Source organism: Nipponia nippon, unplaced genomic scaffold (assembly GCF_047370975.1).
Source record: "Nipponia nippon isolate SJK-2023a ecotype South Korea unplaced genomic scaffold, ASM4737097v1 scaffold_5, whole genome shotgun sequence".
Lineage (NCBI taxonomy): Eukaryota > Metazoa > Chordata > Aves > Pelecaniformes > Threskiornithidae > Nipponia > Nipponia nippon.
In genome coordinates, this window is record NW_028262369.1 from 49,241,428 (window position 1) to 49,267,877 (window position 26,450).

At 49.2% G+C, this 26,450-nt stretch overlaps 3 protein-coding genes across 11 annotated transcripts in view; all 3 read right to left on the reverse strand.

Moving 5' to 3' along the window:
- PRRC2C (proline rich coiled-coil 2C) overlaps window positions 1-10,067 on the reverse strand; it is a 77,332-nt gene extending 67,265 nt beyond the window's left edge. For 2 of the 3 annotated variants that reach the window (XM_087734484.1, XM_087734482.1), the window contains exon 1: window positions 9,908-10,066. The gene's annotated coding sequence lies outside the window, so the exon portion shown is untranslated. Of the gene's footprint in view, window positions 1-9,907 lie in introns of all 3 variants that reach the window. The other variant, XM_087734483.1, reaches the window with a different exon arrangement.
- Window positions 10,068-10,668: 601 nt separating this feature from the next.
- LOC104010438 (flavin containing dimethylaniline monoxygenase 4) lies at window positions 10,669-18,774 on the reverse strand. 7 transcript variants are annotated; one of them, XM_087732646.1, is made up of 9 exons: window positions 18,519-18,774; window positions 15,862-16,031; window positions 15,369-15,557; window positions 14,839-15,001; window positions 14,284-14,429; window positions 13,734-13,933; window positions 13,202-13,554; window positions 12,830-12,899; window positions 10,669-11,492 (listed from the first exon to the last, which is right to left on the reverse strand). In XM_087732646.1, the coding sequence occupies exons 2-9, from the start codon at window positions 15,991-15,993 to the stop codon at window positions 11,102-11,104; spliced, it is 1,644 nt and encodes a 547-aa protein (XP_087588772.1). In that variant the 5' UTR covers window positions 15,994-16,031; window positions 18,519-18,774; the 3' UTR covers window positions 10,669-11,101. The 7 variants fall into 7 exon arrangements, with proteins under 7 accessions (XP_087588772.1, XP_087588769.1, XP_009460830.1 ...); XM_087732643.1 differs by having other exon boundaries at window positions 15,369-15,674; window positions 18,519-18,609; XM_009462555.2 differs by lacking the exon at window positions 18,519-18,774 and adding an exon at window positions 17,206-17,337.
- Window positions 17,782-25,651, reverse strand: LOC104010437 (flavin-containing monooxygenase 1-like). Its single transcript, XM_087732647.1, is given in 9 exon segments — window positions 17,782-18,819; window positions 19,962-20,034; window positions 21,041-21,396; window positions 21,940-22,139; window positions 22,462-22,604; window positions 23,329-23,491; window positions 23,576-23,764; window positions 23,979-24,149; window positions 25,625-25,651. Coding segments are annotated over 8 exon segments (1,602 nt in total). The 5' UTR covers window positions 24,105-24,149; window positions 25,625-25,651; the 3' UTR covers window positions 17,782-18,467.
- Window positions 25,652-26,450: the final 799 nt, after the last annotated feature.

Genomic DNA, 26,450 nt, shown 5'->3' on the forward strand with positions numbered 1-26,450 from the left:
GCTCCTACATTTTCACATTAAGGTTATCACTCTTTTCTAGTCAGTTTTCTAGTAAATTTACATCCTCTGTAAAGGCAGGACAATAGCTTTGTATTTTAATAAGTTTAAAATTAAAATAGAAATTAATTTAAAAAAGTATCAAGTATCAAACAAGGTCAAATTAAGAAACTCCCTTCAATGCATTTTGTATCTTCAACCTAAATGCAGATGATAAAATTAAAGCTCCAAAGCTCCCTCCCTCTTGCTTGTCACATTAAACACTATTTCCAGAATTTCAGAAGAGAATAGTAGTAGCATATAATTCTTTTAATTACCAGAAGTTAGACAGAGGGTACAAGCATCACCAGAGAGTTTTAACAAAAAAGCCTCTACTATTGCCTACAACTTCCTAGTCTGGATGGTCATTAGACTTACCACCGCACCTCCACGTTCCACCTCTCAAGCAAAAGCCATGCGTACTCTTCCCCCTGAACAGCTGAGTAAATTCAAGAGAAACTATACAGCTTATACTAAATTAAATACACGAGCTCCCAAAAACCATTCTGCTTGGAATGTTTACATCACAATTCTGAACTGAAAATCCAACATCTGCTATCTGCAGCAGCAGGACCTTTAGGCACAAGACTCCTACAGAAATCCTCTCTCATACTTACTCTAGCATTCAAGTACCTTCAAGAAGTGAAATATGCAATGTCCAGATTCAGCCTCAAGTCTCATCTTCTGAGTAGCCAAAAAAATTGATGACTGGCTTAAAAGATCTATACAGAAGCGATTTTAAATTGGCTTCTGAGTTTAGAAAATTTACTTTAGTCGTTTTTTCAAACTTCTTTGCAACACGAGGGATAGCTCTTTAGGCTAATATACTGATGGAATTTGTATACAACCAAGTAATACAATGGACTTAAAGGCTGAAGTTGTACACCATAGTTGCATGTGTCACAGGCACCATAAAATTATGAGAATCAGAAACCCCTTGTGTGCCACTAGACCAAATGCACGTTGGGTTCAGCATTCACCTCTACTGGAATGGACCAGAATGATCTTGATATAAACACACCAACCTCAACACTGATCCAGCATATCTTGCTTCTGTCCTTAGTCATGGTTTTGGAAGGTTGCACTTGTCCCAGATAGCTTCCCGCTTGATGACCAAAGTAAACGTGGGCTCATGCTTAAAGAAATAGTTCTTTCTCTGTCTGCTGGCAAACTCAAATAGTAATGACCAACAGGCTAGTGGAATGAGCTTACAATTCTTTTCAGAGCAATTCCCAGTTTAGGTTGAGGCACAACAAAGCAGCAATGCAAAACAAATCTTGTTTCTCACTGACACATGAATAAAAAGCTTCCAGAGCCTGAAAAGACTACAATCTATATTACATGAGAAGAACACAGTTATTATGCTAAAATTTCATCAGTGGGGTATAGTGATCACATAAAACATACTACAGCCTTCATTGGTATTACAAGCGTCTAGCTCATGTACTCATTTGTTCTATATAAACCAGACGAGTGGGAAGAAACTTAATACCACCACCACAGCTCAAGTAAAAATGACAAAAATTAATAACTACTACTAACTGTATTGTATTAGAAGCATTCCTTCAAGTACCAGCCCATTTTCAAGTTATCAAAGCACATCTAAACAGCTTCTTTGCCAGAAAGGATTTTTCAAGATATTCCAGTAATGAGACTGACAGTGCGTGCCACACGTAAGTCAGAACTAGCACACCATAAAGCTAATGCACTAACACAACACAGCTATTCTTGCCATGCTCTGATAATCCTCAAACATAAATTAGAATAATTTAGATGCTTTGCAAGATTACTGAATACATTTCAACTAAAAATGTATTCATTTCTGAAAATGTAAGATCCAAAACTTCTTTGCAGCTCACTTTTAAGGCAGGCTATTTTATTCCTTCTTAGCCTGACAATTTCTCTACAAGTCTTTATTTCTTTGTCACTAAGCATTAGCGCAAATTTTTTGCAAGACAGATTTTTCATTTTCCAGTTTCATGCAGTTGGTTAAGAAACTTTTTAAACTGTAAATTTTTAATTGTGGCAGGAGTTTTGAAGTGCTGGAAGGAAGCCAGGACCAGAAAAAAAAAATACAAGAACAGTTTCTATACAATTAAAGAGCATCACAATGAGATGCGTTCTCATTACTTCCGGGAACAGAACAATGTAAGTGCTTTCACGCGATTAGCTTTTCAACTCGCAGATGCCAAATGAGATTTCTATTTTAAAGATTTGCAAAAGCATTTATTAGAAATTTCCATTATTTAGAAGAATGAGAAAACTTCAAGGCTCTCAAAACTGAATCGCTGCCTATTTGAGAAAAAGATAATTAAATTAAGGCAAATTCTTGCAGAAAAAAGCCATGTACCTGCTACCAAAGTACCATAATAGTAGGTTGGTAGGCAGCACTTTTCTCTGAATACAGAAAACGAATGTGACCTGTCTTACCTATCAGAATTCTTTTTTAACTGAAAAAGTTAAAACTATTCACTAGGCTTCTTACAAACTAATTTAGGTCAGCTTATCCTGACCGCAGCCACTCTCTGTAAAGGCATCTGTTAATGTTTAAGATCACAAACAGTCCCTTAAAAAATTACAAACGAATTTAGCATGCTTGTCACAAGTACCACTTTGTTTCTTGCTCAACTGCATCACACCATCCAGCAGAAGCCTGGAAAGGCAAAAATACTAGCATAGCCATTGTCCCCACGCACACAGAAAGCGACATGGGGAGTCTCCTCCTCAGTGGCATCCTGAGTAGCAGTTGCTCTGTCAGGCTGAGAACATGGGAGCAAAAGGGAAGCTCCACAACTTATGACATACAGATGTTCCCATGTCCGTTCAAATGAGAGTACTGAAAATATTAAAATGGTTGGCACTTTTCTGCACTTGCTACATTTAGATTTAATTGCACAGAAAGAATAATCAGAACTGGTGGTGATGGTGGGTTTGAGGATCCATTTGCAAGAATAAAGGAAATAGAATTGCTTGCACCCTACAGCAAAAAAAGGTATGAGCAAGAAGTCTCCACATGTTACTGTATTTTCTCTTATTTCTAAACATACAGAGTACCAGCGACCTGTGGTTCCCTTCTGGCTGCACTTCAGCAGATCTGATTCCAGATGCGGGCTGAGCAGTGCTCAGGATCTGTTCCTCTGCAGGCGGCTGTCTGGGATAAGTTACCAGTAACAACAACTGAGCTGAACAAGAGTTCACTCCTTAAGTCAGTCAGTGTTTGGTGCAAAACACTTCCTCATAGGAAGCTGATGAAAGATAATCAATAGGTATGTGAAAATAGACTAGATCCCAACAGATGAGCAGCAGAAGTTGCAGCCATTTAAAGTTACCCATCTCTTCGCTGTTTCATTTTTCCCTTTTGTTTTAATACTCTTACTGCAAAAGCCCTTGCACTTTATTACAAACTCCGAAACAATGCTGTACTGGTTTCGGCTGGGATAGAGTTAATTTTCTTCCTAGTAGCTGGTATAGTGCTGTGTTTCGGAGTTTGTATGAGAATAATGTTGATAACACACCGACGTTTTAGTTGTTGCCAAGCAGTGCTTACACGAAGTCAAGGACTCTTCAGCTTCTCATGCTCTACCAACTGAGAAGGCTGGAGATACATGAGAAGCTGGGAGGGGGCACATCCAGGACAGCTGACCCAAACTGACCAAAGGGATATTCCATACCATATGACATCACGCTCAGTATATAAACTAGGGGAAAGCTGTCTCGAGGGCCCCTGCTTGGGGACAAGCTAGGCATCAGTCGGTTGGTGGTGAGCAATCATTTTTCATTTGCATCACTTGGCTTTCTTGGGTTTTATTTCTCTCTCTTTTTGTTATTTTCCTTTTCATTACAATTCATCATTATTATTATTTTATTTCAATTATTAAACTGTTCTTATCTCAACCCACAAGTGTTCTCACTTTTAATCTTCCGATTCTCTCCCTCATCCCACCAGGGGTGGGGAGTGAGCAAGCGGCTGTGTGGTCCTTAGCTGCCAGTTGGGCTGGGCTCAAACCACAACAAATGCCAATTAAACTGGTGGCATATTTCCAACCCTCCCCACCCATCCGACATTGAACTGGACGGTGGAAGGGGGCAGGACAGATTAAGAGACAAATGTAAAGCCATTCCTTGCTGTGAATAACTGAAAGAATCTTTTCCAAGACTTCCATTTCCTGCTCCCTTACCACAATCTCCAAGCCGCACTGTAATAATTAACATTTCTTGATAGAGGAAGTGACACAAGTTTCAGCATCCTTCCCAAGGAACCACAACTCACTTTGAGCAGTGGATTTCTCTCCACATCATACCTTTCTGCACCTTTAAAGTATCCCTGACCTCAGTTGCAAATAAGTAAAAGTCTTTATACAAAACTTGTTTTTCCAAAGCCCCTATTCATAGATCAGTCTTTAAGTAACATAGATAGTTACATCTAAGGTTTTTGACTTCAGAAATCAGTTAGATGGTGCTTTGAAATAACGTTCAGGCAAGCTCTTCTGTTCGTGAGCTCTTTCAGAATATTTTGGAAGTGCACTCTAGGGCTACACCCTTAAGAATTTTCATTCTTCTTTAGAATAGATGTGCCAAAATGAATTCCCTCTTCTCTAGCTATTTTTTTTCCAACTTTTTTTCTGGTTCACCTTCTCAAGATACTTTTTTTATTGAAGGGTCTAACCCAAAGATGAAGGCAGTCATCAACAGTAGGAATCTACAGAACAAACAATTTTATACAGAGTTCTGTACAACCTTAGCACGACAACAAAAACTTGTTCAAAACCAGTTACTCTAATCAGTTATATAATAACTTAAGCTACTTGTCACTACCTTCAAAACTTCCCACCTTGCCAATACCCAAATTCTGTGTTGCCTGTAACTCCTACCATATTTCCTAACCTGATTCATGTACATCAGAAATAATCATAATTTCTCCTCTGTATCAAGAGATGTTCCAGCATATTTGCTCTTAAGGCTATCAAAGATACAACCACTGTGATAGTGAGAGCCAGGGTTGCCAAATGTACCAGCTTATAATATACTACTGATAGCATCAATAAAAAAAATTGACTTCTTTGCATACAAAGGTGGTAGAATTTGCTCCTGGGTCTGGTCCGGCTTGGAGACAACTGATGGCTGCTCACCAACAGTCTTTTCTACCTGCTGCCTGTTATCATCTGGATCTCCGGTTATATGTTTTTCCCTGTGACTCACTAGTTTCCTGGAGCAGAGGCCATCTCCTTCACTGAAAGAATGCTCAGCATGTAAGAGATGCAGCTGCAAAAATTACACTGACAACAGTTCTGGACAACACTGGTTCATTACAGTAAGGGTCAACTTCAGCTCCCTGCTTTAGACTGGATTCATTCATGTTTTGTTAAGAAAATAAAAAAGAAAAAAGATGAGGAGCTAAATTAGAAAAGCCTTATCAGCATACGCAGCTTTATTTATCTGCCTTTCAGCATTACAGAACCCATTTTCCATGGAAGTAAACTCGCATCTGCCAAATGGCTACAGATGAAGTTTAACGTCTTCAGTTGCTCTTGGTTCTGTTTATTCTGCTTAGGGGAAAAAAAAAAAAAAAAATCTTGTGTCCCTTGATACTCTGCTTTCAAGACGCAGTAGTTAAATAACTAAGAAGGCTCAATACATTATCAAAACACTTATCAAGAAACTTTTCTTTATCCAAAGCTAAGTGCATACTACAAAGCTCTGTCCATGCTGATAGCTTGATTTGTGGCATGAAAAACACCTCCTAACCAAGGTGACTCCAGCAAATTAACCAAGTAGCTACATCGCAAGCCCAAGGCAAGTTTTTTTTACTAGAACGCATCCTCTCCTACAGACTATTTATACACATTGGCACAAGAAAATGTTATTGTTCCTCCTCACTAGAACACTTCTGCTGTGCACCTATATATACACCTAGATACACTTGTACAGGAAGCACAGACTGTCCTAAACATTATTACAAAACAAGCCCTGTAAATACAAAAACGCATTTTTTGCAAAATTAAAGCATCAATGCATTGATCTAAAGACAGTGAGGTCCTTCAGTGGAATATATGGTTACTTTGAAATAGAAGAAATATATTAAGTCCTAAAGCACATGAAGTCTTAAATTGGTAGAAAATCACTGGCTTCTCAGACAAAAGGAAGATGTTCCAGCACTTCCACCTTAGTTAAAGATTCAAATGAATTAAATAGTGTTACTTTTGCCAAGAATAACTTAAACGATTGGTCCTGCAAATACAATTTAAGTCTACAGTCATAATTTTGAAGTATAAGTTAAAATTTACAAACACTGAAGTCTAGGAATATTAAGGTCACATGCTTACAAAATATTAATTTTAATACAAACTGTAGCTTTTTACATGATTTAATGAGGACAGCCTGAAAAGGTTTGCTTTTCTAAGCAGAGAAAGTTTGATTTGCTAGCTTAAGCAAGAAGTGTGGCAAAAAATGGGCAACCTAGCCATTGCTAGTTTTACTTTAAAAAAGCATTTGGTACCTCTGAGCATGATGAGCTACATCTTATAACCCAAATAACTAAAAATTGAGGAAAGCTGCTGTTTCATTTAGGAATCAGCTATACATTGATTTAAAGAGATTTTTAATAGACCCCTCTTCTCTCAGTCACCCAGCCCCAGGTGATGCCACAGTTCTTCAGGCACTAATTGGGCATTTGATGTACCTGAACATAAAGTGCAGTGATTCCTGTCTCTGATGTTGTAAGCCCTTGAAAGTGTAGCCCACATTATTTTCAAACACCTATCAGTTAAAATTTATCACCATCGTACTTCAGACTGAAGATATGGACAGTGTCAGGTATCTAAAAACATGAACAATGTGAATGATACACAGCTTCTCCCTTTAATATGTGTTTGCAATCTGTAACAGACTAGTTCGTTAGCATTTAGTTAGAATGTTATGTAATGGTTGAGGTATTTGTAATAAAAACAGTCTATTTCTGTTAGCCTGTTCTTCAGAGACATAAAAGCTGTCCTCATCTGATTTTTATTAGGACTTCATCTTCCTCTTAAGACTTCTGTCCACTCTGTTTTCATTTCACCAACATGCACACAGCATTATTTCCTCCCACCTCCTCACACAAATCTCAGCTTTTATTTTTACACCTGCTTTCACCCATGAGAAGTTCCCATAGGGTTTTGTGAAACCCAGACCTAAAAAAAAAAGAGGGCATGAAGCTGAGTGAAGAAAACTTTGCTACAGAAGATGAACAACTGGTTCTACCAGTAACACACTACTGGCAGTCCCGTCATTACAAGCCCAACATCCATCCCCAACTAGTGGAAAGGTGGTGCATTTTCAGGGCGGAGTTTTTTTTTTCTCCCCTCAAACCCTCCATTACTGTACACAGCCTCTGAAGATGTCCCACTCTTCCTTCAACAGACGGATCAGAGGAATATTTTTTCTTCGCTCACATCTCCAACACACTACCCAAGAGTTTATTCCTCTGCAAGGGCACACTATGGAAGGGTTTAATCTTTCTGCAAGAGCTACCTTTTTCTTTCCATCTCCACATCTAAGCCTCTTACCCACGCCACCCCTATATGATATTTAGGCTACATCTTTCACCCTCTCTCCACTTTCACATCACTCCTGTTAGTTAGCCTGAAAAATATTCTGGAATAAAGGGCTTGCACTTTCAATAACCTAGGACACCTGGCTGAAGTCAACCCCATATGATATACCCACTGCTTTGACTTAACATTCCTTCTTTTTATTGACATACAGCATTCATTCAGACAGAACAAAACCTACACAAGAGCTCCCTTCTGAACTGTATCATCTTTTGCTTGCTCTTTGTGGCCCCTTTCGCTTTCCCTAGTAGGCTTCAGGATGTGGGGAAACAGGACCTACAGAAGACGTGTACCATAAATCTGTACCATTGAACAAGGACTCTGGCAACCAAGTTAACTATTTTTCCATGTTGCTCTACAAAAAGCTAGGGTTCCTGTTATGAAGTCTAAATGAGAGAAAAGAAATTATAAATTGCTACTAAACTGCAAAGAGACAGAATATTTCTATTAGCAAAACTCACAAAAATTACTCTGTATTGATTTATACATATTTTACAAGCAATACATTACCAAATTACCAAAGCAATACACTTTATGCAGGAAACACATATACAATAAGGCGGAGTTCTAGGTGACAGAGACACACACAGAGGCCATAATCCTAGTCTCCACACACAAGCACTAGCCTATGCCAGTTCTCACTTCAGTCTGAACAGCTACCTCTTAAGCCCACACCTCCACCAAAGCAGTCATACTCCTCACTGAGCACAATATTCTGAGGGACAAACTGCATTTTCATTGAACATTCACCAAGTTCAAAGAACTCTGAGATTCTTTTTCTCTGAAAAAACTTTGAGATTCCTTAGTCCCAAGGAGGCTGTAGCTGAGTTGCACTAAAACACCCTAAAATTAACTTTGAGGAAAAATTCTCTAGACTACGTTAATTCAAAGAAAAGTGACAGCCATTCAGCTCCTGGCAGTCAGTATTAAACGGTAATCCTTTTGTTTCTCACTGATGCACAAATGAGATCATGTCCTGTTTCCTCCCCCCTTCAAAAGCAGTTTCTTGTCTGAGCACACCTCTGAAAACTAGACAACGGGTAGGCCTGATGCCTCACTGCAGAAGAAACAAAGCTATTAAAAATTAGAGCCCTGTTCCTTCTGTTGGAAATAATGCTAATTTCTACTAATATACTCATCTGACCCCAGTAATCAAAGAGCAGCAAGGAAAAATGGTCCTTCCTCAATGATACAGAGTTCAAGACCTTTCACAAAGGAACAAGGTTACAAAACACACGTGTGAGACACAAAAAAGAAAGAAACAGAAAAATGTTCCTTTCAACACCCAGCACCATGCTCTTATACATGCTCCGCTTCCCCATAAAGAGGACCTGAACCAGAAACCATCTGGGCCATCTTTCACCTCAAGATTTTCAACTCCTGCATCCCTAGGTGATGGCTCCCAATATGCCCACTGCAGACTGGCTGCCTGAATTTTAGCCATGTCATCTAACCACACTCACACCATCCTTTAAGTGCTATCAATATGAACACCCCTGACTCTGATCACCTCACCCCTACAAACCTTGTCCCTAGGAGCAGAAACAATACCTTCCGGAACGGTGCTTCACTCAGTCCTACATCAAATAACCCAGGAACAGCCTTTTACTGTACATCTCAAGAACTGTGGATGAATATTTCAGAGTTAGAAAAACGAAGCGCCGTGCCCTGCATGTACCTCCAGCATCCCGTAAGAAAAGGCTCCCCTCCCCCCGCGTTTCTGGAAGAAGAATCACAGCCACAAAGTGAGCGCAAACGCACGAAGGGGACGGCACGTTTCTCGAGTAATCTCCCTCGAGACAGAGAGACCTGGAGCCGTTAAAAAAGAAAGGGGGGGAGGGGGCGGGAGGAAGGGCGGGAGAAAAAAGCAGCACACCCGCAGGAGCAGCCCTCAGCCGCCCCCACCACAGCAGCCCCCTCCAGCCGCCCGCGGGCGAGGCCCGGCGCCGTGCCCGGCGCGGGGCGCGGCCGGCCCCAGGCGGCGATGCGGCGCGGCGCGGCGCGGCCCGGCCCAGCGGCACGGGGCAGCCCGGCCTGCCCGCCCGCCGCGGGCCCAGCGCCACGCCGCCTCCCTCCGCCCGGCCGCGGCGGGCAGCGGGGCGCCGGCCCCCGGGGGCACCCCCTTCCCCGCCGGCCACGGGCCCGCCACCGCCAGGCCGGGCGGGCGGAAGCCGCCCCCGCCCGGGGCCATGCGGCGCAGGCCGCTCGCCCGCTCCTCCCGGCGCCGGTCCGCGCCGCAGGCCCGCGGGGCGCTGCGGAGAAGCGGAGGCGCCGCCGCTTACCTGGCGCGCAGCGGGGCGGGCCGGCGCTCCGGCCTCCCCGGGGGCTCCCGGACTCGGCGAGGCCGCTGCCGCTCCCGGCGCCGCGACGCCGCGCCTCAGCCGCTTCCACACAGGGGCCAAGATGGCGGGCGGCCAAGCCGGCGCCAACGACGTCTGACCTCACCGCGCCGCGCGCGCGCGCGCGCACCCGCTCACCGGCTCCGCCCCCGCGCCGCCGCTCACGTGGCCACGCCGTGCCGCAGTCGGGCGGGCGCGCGGCGCCCGCCGCGCCCCCTGGCGGCGCGGGGTGGCGGGCGGGGCCGCCCGTCCTCGTCCCCGTCCCCGTCCCCGTCCCCACGGCTGGGGACCGGCGGCGCCCGGCGCCCGCTGCCGCCGATCGGGAGCTCCGTGGCGGGGAGGGGGACGGCTGGGGACACGCCGGGAGGGATGTGGCTGCAGCCCGAGTGCAAGTGCGCAGCGCCCGACCGCTGGGTTTGCAGCAAAATCCCCAGATGAAGGCACCCGCGGGGGCGTGGGGCGGCTCTGCCTTCTCCCCGTGGGCTTCAGGGTTCCCTGCAAGCCTGAGGCTGCTCGGGCAATGGCGGGGACGCTCGCCCGCCTGGATTTGTCACTGTATATATTATTTCCTAAGACGGGGCTTTCCCCTCTGCCACGACTCGGGGTACCGGGTCCACTTGACACACACACCCCACACCCACACCCCCCCCCGATAATAAACCATTAATAAAACCATCAGAGAAGACCAAATCCGTGAGGTTTATTTGTGGCTCCCTACTTCATGTCCCAAAAGTTACCAGACAAATACGAAGATCTCTACAGTTAGTGTTTCAGAAAATCTCAAGGTGTCGTGGGTCTTGCTGAAATTTTACGGAGGAAGATCTAGGGAAGCGGGGGGGGGGGGGTGGGGAAGGCTGGCCCCGTGCACACCAGCCCATCCCAAAATGGCTCTTCCCAAGAGCGGTCTGAAGATTCAGCCTGGTGCTGGCGCAACAAGGGCACGGATTGCGGCAGGTTTGGGGTAAACACTCCGTTCGGCTCTTGGTGGGGTGAAACATCGGCAGGGGGAGGCCAGACACCAGACAGTGCCAGGGTCTGGGCTCCTGGGCCAGGTCCGGTCCCGGTGACAGCACCCAGCAGCGGCACAGCTTCGCACCGTCCCCAGCTTGCCCGGGACTGGGTCTCACCAGGTTTCTTCTACAGCTGGGGATGTGCCCAGGAGATCCAGCCTGGCCAGGGGTATTTAGAAAGGAGGAAACCTGCTGTGAGAGCCGCGACTGGCAGGGCCAGGAGGCACATCCAGCACCAGCTGTCAGAGCCGTCAGAAGAGTCATCCACCACCCGAGTTCTCAAGGGCTTCAGCGTCCGCTGCCACTGAGTCAGGATGGCGTCTCTGGCCCCGCTCCACTTCCCCCGTCCCACCAGTCGGTACTGGTAGGGGCTGCAGGGGCCGAAGAAGATAGCCAGGGCCAGCCGCGGGTCTGTCAGCAGGAGCTTCAGCACGTTGGGCTTTACGCCAGCACACGAAGCAATTTCATCGGTGTAGCTGATAAAACTTATTTTCAAGTTCTCCCTCTCAGATGGATTCCTTCAATGGGACATAAAAGAGACAAAATCAAATAGCATCATCCCATCCCAGTTCCCAGCTCCACAGAAAGCAAAAGCTCTGGGTTCAGACATCGGCCAAGCCCGGGTCTCCGGGGCTGAGCTCCTTCAGCCCCAAATAAATCCAAAGGCAACGAAAGAGCCTCTGTGGGGTTCGTCCCCAGCAGTTACCTGGGGCAGGCAGTAGGAAGAAGCTTGTTTTGTCTCTGCAACCTAGTTGTGGCCTCAAAAATGTTTCTAGCATAATACTGCCATCATTGCAATGTTACAAATACCCACACTATGTCTTTCCCCAAGGTTCACAGGTGTGGATTTGGCCAATTTTGAGAGGTAGAGGAGTAGACATTCTCAGATAAGACTGCCAAGGGGACTGGGAAAACTGGGAGATGCAGAAAGCTTCCCATGCTGGGAGGGACCTCCAGGATTTTTCTGCCTGAGGCCTCATCTCCCTCGCAAGAGGGAGGATGTGTGCTCAGTCTGCTTCAGCAAATTTGGAACACCCTTGAATTGAGCTCCGTTTCACCTCAGAGTCCCATATTTCTGTGTAACAGCATTGTGTCTGCAGTCGCTGGGGCTCTTGGTGACAATCCTTGTGGCTCTGTTTTGTTCCAGATTTTCATCAGTGACCTATGAGCCAGCTCTGCCTTGCTGGCAGACCTAACCCAGCCTGCACGCCTCCCGGCCCAAGGTCCCCTCCTTGCTCCCAAAAGCTGCTGCAAGGAAGCACGTCTACCATCACCCCTCCCCAGCCTTGAGGACACATCTCAACCTCCTGTAAAATCCCAGTGCCAACAAGGCGGGACATTAGCTCCCATGTACACTACGGACAAGTTCCAGCCTTGCCTAATACTCATCTTGACCTGTCAAAAACTGCCACCAGATGCCCCCCACCTGCATTGCCTGGCTCCAGTGGGGTTTCTGGATGCGGCTTGGCCCTGATCCTAGTGCTCTGCGCTGCCTGGATTTGGGAGGGAGAAGCCACGAGATGGCAGCCTTAGTCTGGAGGAAACCAAACCTCCATCTTGACATGCTGGGAATGAGGGCATGGCTTGGAGGCCTCGCAGAGAGGACCTGCAGGTCCCGGGTCTTGCTGTAAGCTGCTCCAGAGCACTCCGCCCTTGATGTCTTGATCTGTCATCCATGAAGGAGCCACAACAGCATTTCCCCACTTCGCTACGGGTGGTGAGGGAATAAATGCATCCAAGAAGAGTTGGGTGTCCTAGGTGGGTCCCTCCCATGACTGCCGTAGGGCCCCCCTTTCCCTGGGGTTATCCTGGCACACAGCGCCCATTGCACCCTGAGCGCAGGAGCATCATGCACCTTTTGACCGGAGGCTTCTGCTTCAAAACATCATCCATCATCCTGCTGGCACGAGGGAGCTTGTTCCAGCCTGAGAACAGAGAAACCAGAGACCTCCAGCAGCACCTTAAGCTGAAAAGTTCACCCCCTTCCCATGCTCCCAGCCCCTTTACTGAGAGCGTTCATGCTTGCTGGTTACGGCAGCGTGCGTGGAGCAGCAGGTATATGGGGATGCAGTTGGGGGGCAGAGGCTACAGTGCTACTAATGTCCATGGCCACCACAGGCACTGCAGCAGAAGCTGAAATATGCCCTAGGCTCTGTGGAGAGCAGATCAGGCTGCTCCAGACCTCCCACCCCAGCAGATCCCCCCATCCCTGCTCCCCGTCTCCCACCTGCAAAGATCCCTGTCACCCAGCGAGCCTGCATTTCTGTTCCCACCATCACAGAGCCGGTCAGCTGGACTAAGCCGATGATGGCCAGCGTCGGCTTTTCCAGCTGGGGAGGGAAGATACGTTTATAGAGGTCGCGATTATCACCGAAGAGGCTGCGAACCGACTCTTCGAGGAAGGGAAATGGGAAGATGTAGCCCGTGGCAAAGAGCACCACGTCAATGTTTTCTTCGGTTGTCCCATCTTCAAAAACAGCAGAGTTTTCGGTGAACTCCTTCACATTTGGCTTCAACACGATGGTCCCAGAGAGGAGGCAAAACGGCAGCTCTTCGTTGATAATTATCTTAAAGTTGGAGCTTGCAGGTGGAAAAGAGGACAGCAGTGTTAGCATCAGGGAGGGACCTGAAACATCTTTTGTGGCCAGAGTTCCCCTCCAATGGTTTGCTATTCCACAAATATTCCCTAAAATTAAAAACTGAGCATTTCACGCCATTAAAACCCCCTGACCAACCAACAATATAGTCAGAAAAAACACCTTTTGGTGGAAGCCAAGCCATAGTTTGCATGGTTAAACCACGAATTGAACTTCCGAAACCTGATCCTCTTCGTGAGGGCTGATGGGAGAAGCCAGTCCAGAAAGTGGTTGAAGCGGGTGGTGTTGACCATGTCGAAGGGGAAGCCTTGGTCCGAGACCCGGCTGAACACCCACGTGTTTCTCCTGGCGCTGAGGAACACCTGGAGGAGAAGGCAGGTCTCAGACTCCTGCCCTGACCTCTCATTGTCAGCTTTGCCCTGAATTGCAAATCCCAGCTCTTGCACTTAGGAGCTGAGAGGGTTATCCCAAGGGAAGGAGATGGCATCTGGATGAACTGAACAGCTCGTGGTAGCTTCTGCAAAGTTCCCACAGCTGCTGAACGGCCACTCCTCAGGTGGCCCAAACTCCAGGAATTGCAGAGCTTCTTCAATTGCCCTCAATTTGAAGTAGTATTTATTGAAAAACCCAGTGGGCAAAGCTTCCTGTGTATACCCCAAGCTACTGGCTCTCGTGGTTGCTGGCCAGGTTCAGCACTGCCACAGAGCTGTACCTTTGCAGCCACGCGGCTCAGCTCCACGGAGAGGTCACCACCTGTGTTGCCAATGCCGACCACAAGGACCCGCTTTCCCCGGAAAGCTTCCACGTCTTTATATTCCTGGCTGTGAAGGTACTGGCCTTTGAAGCGAGTGTCAATACCTAGGCAGAGAGCAGGGAGCATCTCCTACTACCAGATACGTTTGCTTGCCCCAGCCTCATGCCTAGACCCTCTGCAGCCCCTGCCCCTCCACCTCCCACCTCTGCTTGCGACTGAGAAGCCATGGAGGTCTCAGCTCCCTGGGTGATGCCACCCTCCTCCACCTCCTCAGCTAGGTCCTGCTTTGCAAATTCTCAGGCAAGAGCCTGGCTGCATCTTTACGAGGTGTTTTTCCCATTCCCAGGAATGCCTCCCACCGTTCCCACGTGGTGAGGGTCCCTCCTACCCCAGAATGGGGGCTTCATGAAGCAGACAGGCTTGCAGAAGAAAATGCAGCTGAGGGACCCATGGGTGCTGGGTGAAGCCCTGGGGGGCAGCCCCAGCCCACCTCACTGCTGAGGCAGGGTTTACCTGGGAAAGAAGCCAATGGTAAGTGGGGCTCCTGGTAATGGCCGGTACAAACCATGACGGCATCGAAGATGTGTGACTCCTGGACACCGTCGGTCTCGGTGACCACATCCCACTGGCCCGAGGTGGTGAAATCCGGGCGCTTTTTCACGCTGAGAGCTGTTGTCTTGCACCAAAGCCCAACAAAACAGCAGTCAGGGACTGCACCACGTTTCGGAGAGGACCTGCCTGCAAAGAGCTGGGACTGCTGAGGGCAGGCTGGGTCCCCAGGGAGCTGCATGTCACCTCTGAAGCTGTTAAATCCCACCCTGCACCTTTCCGCTGGTGACCGCATTGTGGGGGGATGCACCAGGCAACCCATGTTTGAGCAGCCTAATTTAAAACCTGGAGCCGAAAAGGCTGCGTTCAGGATGCAAAAGGCACGTGGTCTTTGCAGGATTGCACCCTGCATTGTCCCATCCTACCTGGGTGATGCCCTGGTATCTGCAGCCACTGATGGCTCTTCTCCCCATGACATTTGAGTCCCTGCTTACCTTGAAGCGTATGTGCCGCAGGAGGTCAAAGTGCTGGGCATACATTCGAAAGTACTCCAGGAGGAGACCGTGGGGTAGGAAACTGGGAAAATCCTCTGGACAGGGGAAGTCGCTGAAGCAGGACATCTCCTTGGAGGTGTTGGTGATGACCGAGCGGTACACGCTGACTCTCCCGCCATCCATGGAGTCCTGTGTGAAGCCAGCGGTGCCGTTTGCAGGTGTGCGGGGAAGGACTTTCTCCACCCAAAGTATTTGAGTATTTTTCCTCCATGTATTCGGGTACAAGGAATAAACCAGAACTAGCACCTGGTGAGCAAGGCCTTGTTCCCTCCATCTCCTTCTCCACCTTGGAGTCAGGGGGAGCACCATGCCTGGGACAGGGACAGTCCCCGAGGACATGGCCACCCTTTCCTATTTGCTCCAGGCAAAGGGCATCCAAAGGGAGGGGACAAACCCAGGGACAATCCTCCCCGCGCAGGCAGAGCCCACTGACCGTGTAGCGCCAGAGCCCCCCGATGTCCTCACTCCTCTCGAAGCAGGTGGGCTCCAGCCCCTCGTCCAGGCAGCACTTGATGGAGGCCAGCCCACCAACCCCAGCCCCAATAATGGCCACACGCTGGACCATGCTGTCCTGCAGCAGGCGACGGGCCGGCGTGCGAGAAACTGGAAATAAAATAGCCCAGGGATTAGCAGAAACACCAACCCCTTCTCCCCACCCCCAGCAAAACACCCCTGGTCTTCTCCGGCTGCGGGTGTCCATGGAGGAAAACTGTCCTTGGAGAAAGCCATCGCCAGCTCCTGACTTGAGCATCACGGACAGATGCTGCTCATTACCCTTCCTGCTGTTCTAAGCCCACACTAAGGGCCCAGCGATTCCCCTTCTGCAGGCAGGGGAAAAGGAGGAACTTTTAAACCTCACTCCACTGCTGCTTCTATTTATTCCTTTTCCTGGCCAAAACCAGAGCATGCAAAGAAGGGGAAGGGGCTCGCAGCTGTCTGCTGCTGCCTGCACAAAGTGATCTTCCTGAAACCTTTTCAAGAAACAATTTCAGTTAAACTGGCTCATTTTCATATTTACTTCCTAATTTCCCATTAAAGGGCATTCTCTCGAAAACAAAAAGGCTTTTTAGAAAAAAAAAAAAAAAGTGATGCCTGACTGAGCAGGAGCACAGCACAGTAATTCAGAAGTTAGACAGCACCGTGAAAGTGCGGCTGGGATTACAGAATATACAAAAGGTAAGAAACCCAGGAAACGCAGGGTATAAATGGGAGGAACTCAAAGCTTGGGGTGTGTAAACTGAGCTGCACCGAGCTTGACTGGAAAGCAAAGAAACTAGGAAAAAATGAATCCATGTGAACTTTGATTAGATAACACACACTCCTGCTGCAAAGTCTGAAGAAAGAGTCATTTAAAACATTTTTTGTACCCGTTTTGTGTCAAAAAGTAAGTTAACATAAACAGGAACTGGAGGAAAATGCAGAAAGCCAGGGAAAAATGAGGGAGGCGCAAAAAAAACCCCCTCTTCATCCAAAAGCCCAGCTTGAGCCACTCCTTGATCTGCAGGAACAGGGCAGGACATACCAACGCTCGCCCGCCCCCCCGTTTCCGGAGCCTCCCTTGGCTTTGGGAAAGGGTAGCGACATGCCTGGGGTGCTAAAGTCAGCCCTCTTTTCCAGCGCTGTCTACAGACGGCTTTGCTCCAGAGGGTCCCCGCAACACCCCCTCGCCCCCCGCCAGCAGCGGGGTGAAGCTGGCGGTGAACGCCAAAACCCCGGAGAGCTGGCTGCCCGCTTTTAAAGCCTGCAAAACCCAGCCGGAGAGAAGCGAGGAGCAAACCTTGCGGGGCAGTGCTGTGCCTTCGCTGCTCAGGCTTCGGCTGAACTTTGCTTCGAGTTTCTCTAGCCACCTATTTAAAGGAAAGGCTGAAGTCTGGGCAGCTCGTCACGGTTCTTGCACCACTGACCTTTACACCCATGCTATCCTACTCTTAATGCTTAAACGCATTGGCAGAAAGTTCTCAACCGCCCCGTGGCAGTGCCGGGTGAAAATCCGGACCATAATCCCAAGGAGGCCAGGCTTGCGAGGACTCCCACGCTGCAGCTCGCCACTGCCCCAGCCCCGGCAGCAGCTTGGGGTTGTCCTGATCCGTCCCCACCATGTGCTGCCTGCACTGGGCAGGCGCTCACTTGGCATCCCCGGGAAATCAGCAAAACACACTCCCTTTGCCTGCAGACAGCAAGGATGGGGGGGACAGTGCACAGTGCAGCCTAATTTTTGAAAGCCCTTGCAGCCCCAAGCTTGTGGGTTGCCCATGGCACCTGCTGGCATGACCCCAGCCCAGGCACAGGACCCCCCAGCTCTTCCCATGCACACAGGGAGATGACGAGGCGGCAGCCTGCAGCACTCTTCCGCCACAGCCGATGAAGTTTTATTGATTGAAAGTCTCCATGCACAAAACAAAGCCCCGGGATTGTCCAGTGGTGGGGAGTGCAGGGAAGCGGAGCTGGGAGCGCTCAGCCCCATAGGGTATCAGTCGTGGTCTCAGGGGTGACAAACCACTGCAGCCAGGGCCCTTTCACTGGAAAGATGCATCGATTCAACCCAAACTGGGATTTTTGGGTCATAGGGTTTAAGGTTGGAAGAAGGGACAGCCTGACCTGCGTACCCAGCCTAGATAACCCCTTGCTGGACTAAAGATCCCAATTCCTGGGTGATTTGGGGCAGGGCTGGACACCTGTGCTCCTTTCCATCTGTGATACCCAAAGCCATTTTTGCTAATCTTGTCCTCGCTGCATCCTGGCCAGCGTGGTCCAGGCATGGCCATGTCACACAGCCTTGCTCTGCTCACAGCAGCAGGCAGGAGAGCAGCAGAGGGGTAATACATGCTGGGGGGGAAGCTGCCATCCCCGGGTAATCAGGTCTGCAAAGCTGTGCTTGGGGGTGAGCTGGAGCAGAGAGAGTTTTGCACTGCTGGTTAGTTTTAAATTCGTTGTGATCTGCTGAAATCCCTTTCTCCCTGTCCTGTGGCACTCTGTGGAACTGTCTGGCCCGAGATAACATCCCCAAGGACAAGAAAAAACCTAAACAGGCTCTCAAATCTAATGGAAACCAAAAACCAGGGCAGCCAGAAGCAGGAGAAACCCCACCACAGTCAGGAGAGAAGGGCAGGTGCTGGAGGAGCTGGCGGCGACTCGAGTTCTCGTGGGCTTCACGATCTGGTCCCACTGGGGGAGAATGGCCCGGCGTGCCCCCTCCCAGAGCCCGGGGCCCCCCAGCCGCTACCGGTAGGGGGTGCAGGGGCTGAAGAATATGGTGAGGGCCAGCCGAGGGTCTCTGCAGAGCAGCCCCAGCACGTTGAGCTTGGCGCCGATGAAGGAGGTGAGTGTGTCCGTGTAGACCAGGCAATCGGTTTTGAGGACTTCATCAAAGGACAGACCAAACCTTAATGAACTGGAGAAGAAAAAGAGGTGGGAGAAGGATTGGTGCCACTGGGGCTGAGAGGAACTGGAGGTCAGATGCTCTGCATCTGTAATTGTTATTACATGTGAACGCAACTGGGTTCCTTTTAGGAAAGGACTGGGCATACGTGCAGTGGGAACCAGGGTCTGTCTGGGCCCGAATCCTGTCCATGACACAGCACATGGAAAGTGATACTGGGTCTGATAGACACCTTTCTCACGTGCGTCAGTTGCTCCTTCACTTCATCACCCACAAGTTGTATCTGGACCTCCTCTCTTCACTTTGGCGGACCTTTTCTAAAAGACTTTGTCAAACCAGTTTTGTTTTGTTTTTTTTAACTAGTTTCCCTTTGCTCTCTGCAGTTTCCCTCACATTCATTTCCCTTTAGTTTCCCTCACGTTCATTTCCACTGAGTATTGCAAAAAGGTGTGGTGAATTGAAGAACTGATTCCAGTTCACCTTCCTTGCAGAATTCACCACTTCATGTCCCACCTTCGGCTGTTTAGCCTTGTATTATACAGCAATTGTTCTGTGCAATTCTGTATCTCACTCCTCTATACTTTTTCTACTACAGCAATCTAGACGAATCATGGATTAATATATCACTTAGTTTCCTGGTTTTATTCATTTCCTAATAATTCTTAGCTTCTGATTTGACCTTTTGCCTGCCCATGAACTATGTGCCAATGTGCTGAGACACCTATTCATAGTGATTCAGATCCCTGTGCTGAGAGGTGAGACAATTTGTACGTACACCTCAGGCTGGCTATTTTTGAATTACCTGCTGAATTACCTGCTGAATTACTTTGCATTTATTACCATTTCTCTGCCATTTTATCTCTCAGTCTCTGGGGACCCTGGCACACTTCTCCAAGTCCCAAGCAAGCTTTAGTTTCAATTACCCTGAATTAATTTCTTCCTGTCATCAACAGGCAAAATATCAGCGTCAAATCAAAGGTTACGTTGGCTCAGTGCAAGCGAATAAAGGGGTGGCTGGATCTGGGCATCCCCCCCTCGCCGCAACTATACGTGCAGGGAGCAGCTGCAGAGTGTGAGCTGTGTTGCTGCCCGCCCAAACTTCAGAGGCTTTTCAATCCACTGAAAAACCTTTGGGGCTCCGGAGACTGGCTTACCTTCGAACTTGGTTTTTCTTCTTCTCATTTACTTTCTTCTCCATGACAGACTGAGGAGGCAACTGACACAAGCCTAGAAAAGAGGAGAGTGTCCTGCAGAGTTTAACTCCTGGGGGGACTTGGGAACTCATTCAGCAAAGCAAAACTTGGGAAAAACCCTTCCCTGGGAGGGCAGGAAAGCCTCATCGCTGGATTTAGCTCAGCAGTGGCAACTTGCCAGAGACCAGCCCTCCACAGTGGTATGAATTCTCCTGCACTTTTTCCTGCTCTTACAGATTTGTGCTGTTGGGGCACAGGCAGATGATGGGGGGTGAGACGGGCCATGCAAGCCCCCAGAGAGCATCATCCTAAAGAGAAACCCCAGCTCTGTCAAGGAGCCTTGATGCAGCCCTCCACACCAGCCCAGTGGGAGGTTGTTATTATTATTTTTATTAAAAAAAGATATATGCCAGTAGGTTTCTTTCCTCACCCCAATAATTACAAATAATTCCTCTTGTGAGGCAATGGGGGTCTTCTCTGGTAGTCATGGTGGACAAACCACTCTGTCCCTTAAAGAGCAGTGAATTCTGCCAGGGTGGATCCACCACAGTATCTTAAAGACAACTCTTATCTGTGCATCCAGGTTTACATATCCATCTCTGTGCTCTGACTTCTAAAATATTTTAGAGTGAAAATACTGTCTCGAACAACCTAGTTTAGACTGTGGTTTGCAGGCTCAGGTACAGGACTGGACATCAGCTGAATCAGTAAGGAACAGAGTGCATGCTTGCAGCTTGCAGCAGACACGGTACAAAGCATTAGCTTGAAAGCATCAGCTTAATGGGAAAAAAAAAAAAGTGACTTAAGGTAGATGTCATGAACTTGCATGTAGCTTGGACCAATCATGCACTCGTGTTGCTGTAGCTCAGCTGAAGTGAAATAACTTGGGAAGTCTGAGACCTAGAAATGCTCCCTCATCCACTTTGAAGTGAGCTTCGGGGTCCCCAAGGACTGAAATCCCTCGGTGCATGCAGGGGGCAAGATGAGTCTAGTTTGAACTGCGTTTTGGTACACGGGAGAGCTCACATTAGCTCTCCTACCTTTGAAGACATGGGTCACCCAGCGTGCTTGCATCTCTGTCACGAGCATGATGGCTCCTAATGGCTTAATCAGCACAAGGACAGCTAGGGTGGGCCTCTGCAGGTGGATTGGGAACACGTATTTATAGAGGGACGCGTGCTTGTTTCCCAGCTTGACATCTGCTTCTTCTAGGAATGGGAAGGAGACATTGTAGCCTGTGCAGAAGATGACACTATCGATGGGCTCCTTCTCAGGGCAATTGTGGAAGACAACTGAGTGGTCCATGAACTCCTTCACGCTTGCCTTTATGGTGATCCTCCCCGTCAGGATGTAGCTTGGAAGGTCATCGTTCAGCACGGGCTCGTGCACCAGGCAGCTGTGGAGAGCCGAGGGTCTCTGAGCATTGGAGAACATGAAGAAGCCCTGCCGGTGCCCCTGGTCCTCCTTCCCCTGGACCCTCCAGCCCCACGACCTGCTGCTGTCATTTGCTCTGAGCAAACAGCCTTACCTCCCCCCTCCAAACACTGACATGTTTCACCCTTGCAGCAATGTCACCCTGTTCCATGGCCTGAGTGACCTGTGGACACCTGCCTTCTTCCTTCGTTCACTGAATTACTCTTTAAACCATCTCTTTTCAGAGCTGATCCATGCTTTAAGCCTCCTTCCTCCTCTTTTCCCAGGAAGCCTCATGAGGAAAACTCCTCTGGTCCTTCCTGGGCTTTTCCAGTGTGCTCCATTTTGCACCACCTAAAGGGGCTACTGCTTATCTTCTCCTGCTGGGCTACAAACTCCCTGCTGGAGGTCACCCCAGTCTGGGTGTTGTTTGCTGCATTGGTTGATGTTGATGGCTGGAGATCTGCCCCCTGCCCGCAGCACAAGCCATGTGACACCGCATGGGATGGGAGCCACCAAGAAGTACCTTTTCTCTGGTTGAAGGCCATAGTTTTCATACTTGAACCACTGGTTCACGCTGTAGTTAATCAACCCCCATGAAAGAGATCCAGGGAGCCTGTTTCTGATCAAGCTCATAAGGCGAGTGTTGAAAACCATGTCCCATGGGTAGCTGTGGTCAAACATGCGGCTGAGCACCTATGCGCTTCGACTGGTACAAACAATCACCTGGGAGAGAGCTGAGAATCAACGATTTGGGTGATGAATTTTCCGCTTTGCTTTTATAAAGTAATACCAGAGGGGCACAGCACAGACAGCTATGCAATGAAAAAGCAGCAACAGCATCTTTAAGACCTCCCGGCAGCTGGTGATGGAGGTGAAACAGGAGAGAACAACCAGCTTGCTTTCAGGGTAGGTTTTTGACCAAGAAATGCAGATTCAGAAATACTGTTTGGACAACACAGCTTTCTCTCCCTGCAGTGATGGCAAACTGAGCTATTGGCCCCAGTGTCACCCTCCCCACACCCCTGTGGTGGCTGGGTGGTGGTACTTTCACAGCTACGCAGCTGACCTCCACTGCGATGTCCACTCCCAAATTGCCCATGCCGACCACGAGGACGTGCTTCCTCTGAAACATGTTGGGATGCTTGTACTGCCGGCTGTGAAAGTACTGGCCTTGAAACCTCTCAATACCTTGGGGAAAAAGAAACAAAGCTTTTAATTACTTGAACATTTGTAGTTTTTGTTGGGAGAACTGTCATAGAAACAATCCAGATGGCAAGAGCAAGGAAGCGCAATCAGTGGCCACTGGGGACTTGGGGAGGTCCAGCTGTCCATCCCACGCATGCAGACTTGGTGCTTCCTCTCCAAAATGGGGTCTTACACATACCTGCACAGCAGTGAGCAGGGACACATGTTGGGTGGGACTTGGAAGACAGTCGTGCAAGAGCTGTGCTCGTGCAGTCTTGGGATTCAGCCTCTACAAGATGGGGATGAACAAGAGGTTCAGAAAAGCCTGCAGACCTCCTGTCCCACAAGTGGCTTCAAAAGCAGTTGATAATGCTGATGACAAGGCAACCCTCTCTATGCTGACAACTGGGGAGATTCATCACAGCACTGATGAATACAGCCCTGTCAAAGATGATGGAGCTTCACTGAGAGGACCTTGTCCTGTCTCACATACTGTGTGGACAGTTTCTCTGATGCTAAAACACCCTACCTTGGAAGTTTGCTCTGAAGTGACTAGTGCCTGCAAAAACAAGGCTGCTGAAGCACAAGGACGTATTGCTGTTCATGCCAGGAGATTTGAAAAGCAGAAGCAAGAAAAGGAAGGAAGCATTTTCCCTGAGGAACTGCTAATGCTTCTTCTCCCTCCAGCCCCTGGACGCAGGTAACTGCAGGCAGCCGCATACCATACCGGGAAAACAGTGCAGGGGGAGGGACAGCTCAGAGAAATTGCCGCTGCAAACCATAATGGCATTAAAGACGCGCGATGTCTGCTTCCCATCCGCCTCCATAACCACATCCCACTGGCCCATGGTGGCAAAGTTGGGGTGTTTCTGGACCCTGACAACAGTGGTCTGAAGCGTGGAAGCCAAGCAGAGTCACCATCGGTGCCCAGTGTGGACAGGGAGCAGGGCAGTGCTGGGGCACCCATCACTCACCCCAAACTTGATGTGCTCCTGGAGGCCAAAGTGCTCAGCGTAGCGCCAGAGGTAGTCCAGGAGCTGGGCGTTGGGCAGGAACAGCGGCAAGTCCTCAGGGTAGGGAAAGTCGGAGAACGCTGACATCTCCTTTGAGGTGTTGCTGATGACCAACAGGTAGAGGCCTGACCGGCCAGCCTCAACATGCTCCTGGCATGGCACCCCAGAGTGCATCAGCCCTGCACCCCAGGGTTGGGACCCTTCCCCTGCTCTCCTTCCTCTGATCTCGGGGAGCACAGCTAGGAGAGCTCAGCACCCAGCAAGCTCTTGCACCCCTTCCCCACCCGCTGGAGCTTAGCTTGACCCGCTCCCCAGCCTGCAAAGCTGCAGATCCCACGGGAAGGGACAGGCGCTGCCAGCTCACCATGTAGTGCCAGAGCCCCCTGATGTCCTGGCTCTGCTCGAAGCAGGTGGGCTCCAGCCCCTTGTCCAGGCAGCACTTGGTGGCCATCAGCCCGCTGACGCCTGCGCCCACCACCGCCACTCTCATCCCTGCTGTCTCTGCCAGGCACCCGGGCTGCAAACGGGGCTTAACCTGTGAGAAACCCCACAGATGGTCACCACCCTCTCAGGGAGAAACTGCCGGCATACCCTCTATAGGGGATTTCTCTATATGCCACCCTCAAACCTTCATTCCCTTTACCAACATTCTGGGCTCTTAATTTACAAGCTAGATTAAATGACTTTAAATCTCCTTCTTTTTTTCTTCTTCTTTTTTTTTTTTTTTTTAATAAATCCATCCGCTTTTACAGCATGCTCACCAGGCTGCTTTCAAAACCCTGCAGTTGACCTGGAAACTCGTTTTGAAAGTATGTAGTTAAGCCACAAATCACTGCCAGTTTTTATTTACAAGTTGTGTTTAAACTATCCCTCCTTATCAGTCTTGTGACTATTTGTATTTTGTCTTTGGAGATCTGCCCCTGCCTTTCTTAGAAAAGAAAACAAAACATGTACCGGGACTATTCAGCCTCTGCATCACTGACTGTGGTCCTGTCCCCCATCCCTGGAGAAGACGCTGCTGACTTTGACGTGGCCACCAAGGCTGGTGGAGGGGCTGCGGGTGTAGCACACCTTGGCTTTAGGGATGTTTTTGCGTCTGTCTCCCAAAGCTGCCCCGCTGGGGAGGTCTGGGCTGGACAGGCAGACTGTTGCAGGGCTGCAAACAGCTCAACCCCAGGGTGCGAAAGGCAGCAGCCCCCAGGTCAACGTCCAGCCCTGCGAGGCTCCCAGGGCTGCAGTGGGGATGGTGGACCCAAACCCTTCCTGATAGTGGTGGGCAATGAAACAAGGGATGATGGCCAGGTGCTGTGGCTTGAGCTGGACATTGCCAGAGCGGGGACCACCACACAGACACAGGTGCCCTGGGGGCTGTTGTAACCCCTCGTTTAACCCCAGCGCCAGTGGGGTCCACCTTGCTTGGCTGAGTTATTAACGCAGCATACTGGGATGGCACTATGGCAGGTGGCAACAGCTTCTCTGTCCCAAGAAGCGCTTTCAGCTTCCACCAGACATGGGGGATGGTGTATTCACCAGAAAAAAGTTTTCAGTAGAAAAATGGGGTTGCATAGAGTTGTTTTTTTTTTTTTTCTACAAAACACCAAATTCCCCATGAACAGTTTCAACTTTCAGTAGAAAGGCAACACCTAATGAATACTTTGCTTTCCAAACTTGGAATGAAAACTGGACTTTTTCCTCTTTAAATGAAGAAAGTGCTAGCATAAGCTGCTCATTGTTAACTGTTTGGAGGGGAGGGTTACATGGTGGGAGTTAACTTATATCACAAACATCTCCTAGCTACGTATGCTATTTAATTCCCTACCCTTCTGCAGAGAAGATAGAAATAACATCCAGGAAAGACTGCCTTGGCCACCCTGTCCCTGTTGCTGCTACACTTTCCATACTGTCCCTGCAAGTATTCATAGCAGCTAACCTCAGAAGTCTCAAGCTGTGGGGTGCTTGCCTGGGGCAGGGAGGGATGGAAAGGCTTTGCAGCTCCCCAAGGACACTTACCTCCCAGCCTCGGCCGCCCGTGCTCTGTCCTGCCACAGGGAGAGCTCCCAATTTATAGGCAAGACGCAGCACTTCTTTGGCAGAGGCAGGGGAGGGCGGGAGGCTTCCCCCGCCCTGGCACGGCCACCCCACTCGCACGGTGGTTGCACAACCCAGGTTTGCAGTGCGAGGAGCGGCTGGACTCTCCTGTTGTTGTGCAGGGTGAGCCAAATGGCCCAGCCGATGATCCCTAAAGGGGATCGAGTGGGTGGGAGAGACCGGAGTGGTCCAGATGCAGCCGTGCAAGGAGGACCTGTGTGTGCAGGGGCAGCTCCAGCTGTGGGATGTTTTCACTTGCCACTTGGCTGCCTTCCAAAAGGGAGCCAAAGCAGCCAATGGACAGCAGGGTTTTGGCAGGACTTGCACCCAGGGCACCTTCCAAAAAACAGAGAGCTGGTTTTGCAGACACTGCTCACAGAGGCTATCGTGCCATCAGCCACACGTGCAACCACTTACACCGGTGGCAGGCAGGAGGCTCCCTGTGCACACCGGGGGAGCGTGAAATGGCCACGAACATCAGCGTAGCAAGGTCCTAAACTCAAAGAAAGTGGAAATGTTAGCTGACATACCAATGTAAGACACAGCACCCATCCAGGTATCTCCCAGGGGTAAATGATCCCAAATTTGCTATCAGCTCTTTAAACTGTTTGAATAACCAAGGGGGCTGCAAGGGAGGGGGAGAAAAACCCATCTGAGGTCTGCAGAACAGGGGGTGGTATATAAAGCAGCTCTACCCAATAGAGACATCTGCTCAGAGCCTGGGTTCAAAGCTGCAGAGGCATGAGAT